General features: G+C 49.7%; 1 protein-coding gene across 1 annotated transcript; it reads left to right on the top strand.

Annotated features, from left to right (window-relative positions):
• Positions 1–2,138, top strand: LOC120916144 (repetitive proline-rich cell wall protein 1-like). Its single transcript, XM_040326962.1, has 3 exons — positions 1–26; positions 1,128–1,863; positions 1,995–2,138. Exons 1-3 carry the CDS (start codon positions 1–3, stop codon positions 2,136–2,138), a joined length of 906 nt encoding a protein of 301 aa, XP_040182896.1.
• Positions 2,139–10,613: the final 8,475 nt, after the last annotated feature.

Genomic DNA, 10,613 nt, shown 5'->3' with positions numbered 1-10,613 from the left:
ATGTCCCCTTCCCTTACTACTGCAAGGTAACGGCATAAAAACCCAGGTACACCTTTCTGGTCAGATCCACATAGGGTGTCATCAGAATGGACTGTAATTGGAAAGGTAGATCCCTCTCGGTAGTCACGTCCAACCAGTGACAGTGACAGCGACTCGCTTCCAGGGAGATGAAAGTGCCAATAGTGCAGTATCGTTGTAAAATGGAATTATTCACACAAAATAATACACTAGGTACTCACATTGTTGTGATAAAACCAGGGCATTCGCCACCGTCACCTCCGGTACCTCTTGGTGGACTCCATGTAATACTCTAAGGCCCCTTTCAGACGTCCGCTCCGTCTGTCCGTTCATTACAAGTCCGTTAACGGACTTGTAATGAATCCCTATGGGGACGCGTCCGAGTCAGTCGGGATCCGCTTTTCCGAACGGAAGAAACCCTATTTTTCTTCCGTTCGGCGGGACGGACCGGATGCAGACGGACAGACGGTCCGTCTGCATCAGGTTCCCCATAGGGGACAGCGGAGCAGAGACAGGGCTGTCCTTGCACTGTGTGCGGGGACCGCCCTATCCGCCAACAGCTGAGCCGACGGAGCGGACCCGGAAACGGTCCGCTCCGTGTGAAAGAGCCCTTACGCGTATTATTACTGTTATATAGGGTGACCTATTAGTGGGACTGGAAGTGGGGCAGTGAGCTACTTCCGAAAAAAAACTGAAGTAGGGCAGCGGCCATTTTGTTGTGGCCTAATAGGTGAAGTAAACACTGGGGCTTCCATTGAAGGGGTATTAAACCACGAGGTGCACTCAGTCATCTTCTTATCACTTCTAGTATTGTAGTAATAGGACGTCCTTTATCATCTGGGATCCGATCTTCAGTCTTATAGAATTATACGCCAATCAATTATTACTCTCCAGTATTATCCCCCCCTGTATTACTCTCCAGTATTACCCCCCCCCCTGTATTACTCTCCAGTATTACCCCCCCCCCTGTATTACTCTCCAGTATTACCCCCTCTATATTACTCTCCAGTATTACCCCCCTCTATATTACTCTCCTCTGTATTACTCTCCAGTATTACCCCCTCTGTATTACTCTCCTCTGTATTACCCCCCTCTATATTACTCTCCAGTATTACTCTCCAGTATTACCCCCTCTGTATTACTCTCCTCTGTATTACTCTCCAGTATTACCCCCCTCTGTATTACTCTCCTCTGTATTACTCTCCAGTATTACCCCCTCTGTATTACTCTCCTCTGTATTACTCTCCTCTGTATTACTCTCCAGTATTACCCCCTCTGTATTACTCTCCTCTGTATTACTCTCCTCTGTATTACTCTCCTCTGTATTACCCCCCTCTATATTACTCTCCAGTATTACCCCCCTCTATATTACTCTCCAGTATTACTCTCCAGTATTACCCCCCTCTATATTACTCTCCAGTATTACTCTCCAGTATTACCCCCCCTCTATATTACTCTCCAGTATTACCCCCTCTGTATTACCCCCTCTGTATTACTCTCCTCTGTATTACCCCCTCTGTATTACTCTCCTCTGTATTACTCTCCTCTGTATTACCCCCTCTGTATTACTCTCCTCTGTATTACTCTCCAGTATTACCCCCTCTGTATTACTCTCCTCTGTATTACTCTCCTCTGTATTACTCTCCAGTATTACCCCCTCTGTATTACTCTCCTCTGTATTACTCTCCAGTATTACCCCCTCTGTATTACTCTCCTCTGTATTACTCTCCTCTGTATTACTCTCCTCTGTATTACTCTCCTCTGTATTACCCCCCTCTATATTACTCTCCAGTATTACTCTCCAGTATTACCCCCCTCTATATTACTCTCCAGTATTACTCTCCAGTATTACCCCCCCTCTATATTACTCTCCAGTATTACCCCCTCTGTATTACCCCCTCTGTATTACTCTCCTCTGTATTACCCCCTCTGTATTACTCTCCTCTGTATTACCCCCTCTGTATTACTCTCCTCAGTATTACTCTCCTCAGTATTACTCTCCTCAGTATTACTCTCCTCAGTATTACCCCCCTCAGTATTACTCTCCTCAGTATTACTCTCCCTCCTATCCCTGTGTAGTGTACATAGGACTCGCTGTGATTGGTCGGCGTCTCAGGTGAGTCGGGAGGATGTGACTCACCTTTATCTCTATTTATCATCAGAGAACAGCCGGCCGCCCCCCCCCCCCTGCACTATTACCCCCCCTCCCCCTCCATCTGTCCCGGGATTGGCTGCAGGGAGGTGACTGAGATTTCCCAGTGAAAGTTCTGGAATGTCAGTGCAGCTGCAGGAAGTGGTGGTCTCTCTGATCCCGACATCCGGAGGACATTCCGAAGTGTATGAGTATTAATGGGCCGCCATCGCTGTACAGAGTATTAATGGGCCGCCATCCCTGTACAGAGTATTAATGGACCACCATCGCTGTACAGAGAGTATTAATGGGCCGCCGTCCCTGTACAGAGTATTAATGGGCCGCCATCACTGTACAGAGAGTATTAATGGGCCGCCATCGCTGTACAGAGTATTAATGGGCCGCCATCCCTGTACAGAGTATTAATGGACCACCATCGCTGTACAGAGAGTATTAATGGGCCGCCGTCCCTGTACAGAGTATTAATGGGCCGCCATCACTGTACAGAGAGTATTAATGGGCCGCCATCGCTGTACAGAGTATTAATGGGCCGCCATCCCTGTACAGAGTATTAATGGACCACCATCGCTGTACAGAGAGTATTAATGGGCCGCCATCGCTGTACAGAGTATTAATGGGCCGCCATCCCTGTACAGAGTATTAATGGGCCGCCATCGCTGTACAGAGTATTAATGGGCCGCCATCCCTGTACAGAGAATTAATGGGCCGCCATCCCTGTACAGAGAATTAATGGGCCGCCATCCCTGTACAGAGTATTAATGGGCCGCCATCCCTGTACAGAGTATTAATGGGCCGCCATCCCTGTACAGAGTATTAATGGGCCGCCATCCCTGTACAGAGAGTATTAATGGACCGCCATCCCTGTACAGAGTATTAATGGGCCGCCATCCCTGTACAGAGAGTATTAATGGACCGCCATCCCTGTACAGAGTATTAATGGGCCGCCATCGCTGTACAGAGAGTATTAATGGGCCGCCATCCCTGTACAGAGTATTAATGGGCTGCCATCCCTGTACAGAGTATTAATGGGCTGCCATCCCTGTACAGAGAGTATTAATGGGCCGCCATCCCTGTACAGAGTATTAATGGGCTGCCATCCCTGTACAGAGAGTATTAATGGACCGCCATCCCTGTACAGAGTATTAATGGGCCGCCATCGCTGTACAGAGTATTAATGGGCCGCCATCCCTGTACAGAGTATTAATGGGCCGCCATCGCTGTACAGAGTATTAATGGGCCGCCATCGCTGTACAGAGAATATTAATGGGCCGCCATCACTGTACAGAGAGTATTAATGGGCCGCCATCCCTGTACAGAGTATTAATGGGCCGCCATCCCTGTACAGAGAGTATTAATGAACCGCCATCCCTGTACAGAGAGTATTAATGGACAGCCATCCCTGTACAGAGAGTATTAATGGGCCGCCATCCCTGTACAGAGTATTAATGGACAGCCATCCCTGTACAGAGAGTATTAATGGGCCGCCATCCCTGTACAGAGTATTAATGGGCCGCCATAGCTGTACAGAGAGTATTAATGGGCCGCCATCCCTGTACAGAGAGTATTAATGGGCCGCCATCGCTGTACAGAGAGTATTAATGGGCCGCCATCGCTGTACAGAGAGTATTAATGGACCGCCATCCCTGTACAGAGTATAAATGGGCCGCCATCCCTGTACAGAGTATTAATGGGCCGCCATCGCTGTACAGAGTATTAATGGGCCGCCATCCCTGTACAGAGAGTATTAATGGGCCGCCATCCCTGTACAGAGTATTAATGGGCCGCCATCCCTGTACAGAGTATTAATGGGCCGCCATCCCTGTACAGAGTATTAATGGGCCGCCATCGCTGTACAGAGAGTATTAATGGGCCGCCATCCCTGTACAGAGAGTATTAATGGGCCGCCATCCCTGTACAGAGAGTATTAATGGACCGCCATCCCTGTACAGAGTATTAATGGGCCGCCATCCCTGTACAGAGTATTAATGGGCCGCCATCCCTGTACAGAGAGTATTAATGGGCCGCCATCCCTGTACAGAGTATTAATGGACCCGCCATCGCTGTACAGAGAGTATTAATGGGCCACCATCCCTGTACAGAGTATTAATGGGCCGCCACCCCTATACAGAGTATTAATGGGCCGCCATCCCTGTACAGAGTATTAATGGGCCGCCACCCCTATACAGAGTATTAATGGGCCGCCATCCCTGTACAGAGTATTAATGGGCCGCCATCCCTGTACAGAGTATTAATGGGCCGCCATCCCTGTACAGAGTATTAATGGGCCGCCATCCCTGTACAGAGAGTATTAATGGGCCGCCATCCCTGTACAGAGTATTAATGGACCCGCCATCGCTGTACAGAGAGTATTAATGGGCCGCCATCCCTGTACAGAGTATTAATGGGCCGCCACCCCTATACAGAGTATTAATGGGCCGCCATCCCTGTACAGAGTATTAATGGGCCGCCATCCCTGTACAGAGAGTATTAATGGACCACCATCGCTGTACAGAGTATTAATGGGCCGCCATCGCTGTACAGAGTATTAATGGGCCGCCATCCCTGTACAGAGTATTAATGGGCCGCCATCCCTGTACAGAGAGTATTAATGGGCCGCCATCCCTGTACAGAGAGTATTAATGGACAGCCATCCCTGTACAGAGAGTATTAATGTACCGCCATCTCTGTACAGAGTATTAATGGGCCGCCATCGCTGTACAGAGTATTAATGGGCCGCCATCCCTGTACAGAGTATTAATGGGCCGCCATCGCTGTACAGAGAGTATTAATGGGCCGCCATCGCTGTACAGAGTATTAATGGGCCGGCATCCCTGTACAGAGAGTATTAATGGGCCGGCATCCCTGTACAGAGAGTATTAATGGGCCGCCATCCCTGTACAGAGAGTATTAATGGGCCGCCATCCCTGTACAGAGAGTATAAATGGGCCGCCATCCCTGTACAGAGTATTAATGGGCCGCCATCCCTGTACAGAGTATTAATGGGCCGTCATCCCTGTACAGAGAGTATTAATGGGCCGCCATCCCTGTACAGAGAGTATTAATGGGCCGCCATCCCTGTACAGAGTATTAATGGACCGCCATCCCTGTACAGAGTATTAATGGACCGCCATCCCTGTACAGAGTATTAATGGACCGCCATCCCTGTACAGAGTATTAATGGGCCGCCAATCCCTGTACAGAGAGTATTAATGGGCCGCCATCGCTGTACAGAGAGTATTAATGGACCGCCATCCCTGTACAGAGAGTATTAATGGGCCGCCATCCCTGTACAGAGTATTAATGGGCCGCCATCCCTATACAGAGAGTATTAATGGGCCGCCATCCCTGTACAGAGAGTATTAATGGGCCGCCATCCCTGTACAGAGAGTATTAATGGGCCGCCATCCCTGTACAGAGTATTAATGGGCCGCTATCCCTGTACAGAGAGTATTAATGGGCCGCCATCCCTGTACAGAGAGTATTAATGGGCCGCCATCCCTGTACAGAGTATTAATGGGCCGCCATCCCTGTACAGAGAGTATTAATGGGCCGCCATCCCTGTACAGAGAGTATTAATGGGCCGCCATCCCTGTACAGAGAGTATTAATGGGCCGCCATCCCTGTAGAGAGAGTATTAATGGACCGCCATCCCTGTACAGAGAGTATTAATGGACCGCCATCCCTGTACAGAGAGTATTAATGGGCCGCCATCCCTGTACAGAGAGTATTAATGGGCCGCCATCCCTGTACAGAGAGTATTAATGGGCCGCCATCACTGTACAGAGAGTATTAATGGGCCACCATCCCTGTACAGAGAGTATTAATGGGCCGCCATCCCTGTACAGAGAGTATTAATGGACCGCCATCCCTGTACAGAGAGTATTAATGGGCCGCCAATCCCTGTACAGAGAGTATTAATGGGCCGCCATCACTGTACAGAGTATTAATGGGCCGGCATCCCTGTACAGAGAGTATTAATGGGCCGGCATCCCTGTACAGAGAGTATTAATGGGCCGCCATCCCTGTACAGAGAGTATTAATGGGCCGCCAATCCCTGTACAGAGTATTAATGGGCCGCCATCCCTGTACAGAGTATTAATGGGCCACCATCCCTGTACAGAGAGTATTAATGGGCCACCATCCCTGTACAGAGAGTATTAATGGGCTGCCATCCCTGTACAGAGTATTAATGGGCCGCCATCCCTGTACAGAGTATTAATGGGCCACCATCCCTGTACAGAGAGTATTAATGGGCCGCCATCGCTGTACAGAGAGTATTAATGGGCCGCCATCGATGTACAGAGTATTAATGGACCGCCATCCCTGTACAGAGTATTAATGGGCCGCCATCGCTGTACAGAGTATTAATGGGCCGCCATCGCTGTACAGAGTATTAATGGGCCGCCATCCCTGTACAGAGTATTAATGGGCCGCCATCCCTGTACAGAGAGTATTAATAGGCCGCCATCCCTGTACAGAGAGTATTAATGGGCCGCCATCCCTGTACAGAGAGTATTAATGGGCCGCCATCCCTGTACAGAGAGTATTAATGGACCGCCATCCCTGTACAGAGAGTATTAATGGGCCGCCATCCCTGTACAGAGAGTATTAATGGGCCGCCATCACTGTACAGAGAGTATTAATGGGCCACCATCCCTGTACAGAGAGTATTAATGGGCTGCCATCCCTGTACAGAGAGTAGTAATGGGCCGCCATCCCTGTACAGAGAGTATTAATGGGCCGCCATCCCTGTACAGAGAGTATTAATGGGCTGCCATCCCTGTACAGAGAGTAGTAATGGGCCGCCATCCCTGTACAGAGAGTATTAATGGGCCGCCATCCCTGTACAGAGAGTATTAATGGGCCGCCATCCCTGTACAGAGAGTATTAATGGACCGCCATCCCTGTACAGAGAGTATTAATGGGCCGCCAATCCCTGTACAGAGAGTATTAATGGGCCGCCATCACTGTACAGAGAGTATTAATGGACCGCCATCCCTGTACAGAGTATTAATGGGCCGCCATCCCTGTACAGAGAGTATTAATGGGCCGCCAATCCCTGTACAGAGAGTATTAATGGGCCGCCATCACTGTACAGAGAGTATTAATGGACCGCCATCGCTGTACAGAGTATTAATGGGCCGCCATCGCTGTACAGAGTATTAATGGGCCCCCATCGCTGTACAGAGTATTAATGGGCCGCCATCGCTGTACAGAGAGTATTAATGGGCCGCCATCACTGTACAGAGAGTATTAATGGGCCGCCATCCCTGTACAGAGTATTAATGGGCCGCCATCGCTGTACAGAGTATTAATGGGCCGCCATCGCTGTACAGAGAGTATTAATGGGCCGCCATCACTGTACAGAGAGTATTAATGGGCCGCCATCCCTGTACAGAGAGTATTAATGGGCCGCCATCGCTGTACAGAGTATTAATGGGCCGCCATCGCTGTACAGAGTATTAATGGGCCGCCATCGCTGTACAGAGTATTAATGGGCCGCCATCGCTGTACAGAGTATTAATGGGCCGCCATCGCTGTACAGAGTATTAATGGACCGCCATCCCTGTACAGAGTATTAATGGGCCGCCATCGCTGTACAGAGAGTATTAATGGGCCGCCATCACTGTACAGAGAGTATTAATGGGCCGCCATCCCTGTACAGAGAGTATTAATGGGCCGCCATCCCTGTACAGAGAGTATTAATGGGCCGCCATCCCTGTACAGAGAGTATTAATGAACCGCCATCCCTGTACAGAGAGTATTAATGGGCCGCCATCCCTGTACAGAGAGTATTAATGGGCCGCCATCCCTGTACAGAGAGTATTAATGAACCGCCATCCCTGTACAGAGAGTATTAATGGGCCGCCATCGCTGTACAGAGTATTAATGGGCCGCCATCGCTGTACAGAGTATTAATGGGCCGCCATCGCTGTACAGAGAGTATTAATGGGCCGCCATCACTGTACAGAGAGTATTAATGGGCCGCCATCCCTGTACAGAGAGTATTAATGGGCCGCCATCCCTGTACAGAGAGTATTAATGAACCGCCATCCCTGTACAGAGAGTATTAATGGACAGCCATCCCTGTACAGAGAGTATTAATGGGCCGCCATCCCTGTACAGAGTATTAATGGACAGCCATCCCTGTACAGAGAGTATTAATGGGCCGCCATCCCTGTACAGAGTATTAATGGGCCGCCATCGCTGTACAGAGAGTATTAATGGGCCGCCATCCCTGTACAGAGAGTATTAATGGGCCGCCATCGCTGTACAGAGAGTATTAATGGGCCGCCATCGCTGTACAGAGAGTATTAATGGGCCGCCATCCCTGTACAGAGTATTAATGGGCCGCCATCGCTGTACAGAGTATTAATGGGCCGCCATCCCTGTACAGAGTATTAATGGGCCGCCATCCCTGTACAGAGAGTATTAATGGGCCGCCATCCCTGTACAGAGTATTAATGGACCCGCCATCGCTGTACAGAGAGTATTAATGGGCCACCATCCCTGTACAGAGAGTATTAATGGGCCGCCATCCCTGTACAGAGTATTAATGGGCCGCCATCCCTGTACAGAGTATTAATGGGCCGCCACCCCTATACAGAGTATTAATGGGCCGCCATCCCTGTACAGAGTATTAATGGGCCGCCATCCCTGTACAGAGAGTATTAATGGACCACCATCGCTGTACAGAGTATTAATGGGCCGCCATCGCTGTACAGAGTATTAATGGGCCGCCATCCCTGTACAGAGTATTAATGGGCCGCCATCACTGTACAGAGAGTATTAATGGGCCGCCATCCCTGTACAGAGTATTAATGGGCCGCCATCACTGTACAGAGAGTATTAATGGGCCGCCATCCCTGTACAGAGTATTAATGGGCCACCATCCCGGTACAGAGTATTAATGGGCCGCCATCCCTGTACAGAGAGTATTAATGGGCCGCCATCCCTGTACAGAGTATTAATGGGCCGCCATCCCTGTACAGAGAGTATTAATGGGCCGCCATTCCTTTACAGAGTATTAATGTACCGCCATCTCTGTACAGAGTATTAATGGGCCGCCATCGCTGTACAGAGTATTAATGGGCCGCCATCCCTGTACAGAGTATTAATGGGCCGCCATCGCTGTACAGAGAGTATTAATGGGCCGCCATCCCTGTACAGAGTATTAATGGGCCGGCATCCCTGTACAGAGAGTATTAATGGGCCGGCATCCCTGTACAGAGAGTATTAATGGGCCGCCATCCCTGTACAGAGAGTATTAATGGGCCGCCATCCCTGTACAGAGAGTATAAATGGGCCGCCATCCCTGTACAGAGTATTAATGGGCCGCCATCCCTGTACAGAGTATTAATGGGCCGTCATCCCTTTACAGAGAGTATTAATGGGCCGCCATCCCTGTACAGAGTATTAATGGACCGCCATCCCTGTACAGAGTATTAATGGGCCGCCAATCCCTGTACAGAGAGTATTAATGGGCCGCCATCCCTGTACAGAGAGTATTAATGGGCCGCCATCGCTGTACAGAGTATTAATGGACCGCCATCCCTGTACAGAGTATTAATGGGCCGCCAATCCCTGTACAGAGAGTATTAATGGGCCGCCATCGCTGTACAGAGTATTAATGGACCGCCATCCCTGTACAGAGTATTAATGGGCCGCCAATCCCTGTACAGAGAGTATTAATGGGCCGCCATCGCTGTACAGAGAGTATTAATGGACCGCCATCCCTGTACAGAGAGTATTAATGGGCCGCCATCCCTGTACAGAGTATTAATGGGCCGCCATCCCTATACAGAGAGTATTAATGGGCCGCCATCCCTGTACAGAGAGTATTAATGGGCCGCCATCCCTGTACAGAGAGTATTAATGGGCCGCCATCCCTGTACAGAGTATTAATGGGCCGCTATCCCTGTACAGAGAGTATTAATGGGCCGCCATCCCTGTACAGAGAGTATTAATGGGCCGCCATCCCTGTACAGAGTATTAATGGGCCGCCATCCCTGTACAGAGAGTATTAATGGGCCGCCATCCCTGTACAGAGAGTATTAATGGGCCGCCATCCCTGTACAGAGTATTAATGGGCCGCCATCCCTGTACAGAGAGTATTAATGGACCGCCATCCCTGTACAGAGAGTATTAATGGACCGCCATCCCTGTACAGAGAGTATTAATGGGCCGCCATCCCTGTACAGAGTATTAATGGGCCGCCATCACTGTACAGAGAGTATTAATGGGCCACCATCCCTGTACAGAGAGTATTAATGGGCCGCCATCCCTGTACAGAGAGTATTAATGGACCGCCATCCCTGTACAGAGAGTATTAATGGGCCGCCAATCCCTGTACAGAGAGTATTAATGGGCCGCCATCACTGTACAGAGTATTAATGGGCCGGCATCCCTGTACAGAGAGTATTAATGGGCCGCCATCCCTGTA

Source organism: Rana temporaria, chromosome 10 (genome assembly GCF_905171775.1).
Source record: "Rana temporaria chromosome 10, aRanTem1.1, whole genome shotgun sequence".
Taxonomy (NCBI): domain Eukaryota; kingdom Metazoa; phylum Chordata; class Amphibia; order Anura; family Ranidae; genus Rana; species Rana temporaria.
This window is presented reverse-complemented; position numbering and strand designations above follow the sequence as displayed.

Coding starts and splice junctions, on each gene's coding strand:
- LOC120916144 (XM_040326962.1), top strand. CDS start 1: ATGTCCCCTTCCCTTACTACTGCAAG. Junction 27..1,127: donor CCTTCCCTTACTACTGCAAG/GTAACGGCATAA, acceptor ATTACTCTCCAG/TATTACTCTCCAGTATTACC. Junction 1,864..1,994: donor CTCTCCAGTATTACTCTCCA/GTATTACCCCCC, acceptor TACTCTCCTCAG/TATTACTCTCCTCAGTATTA.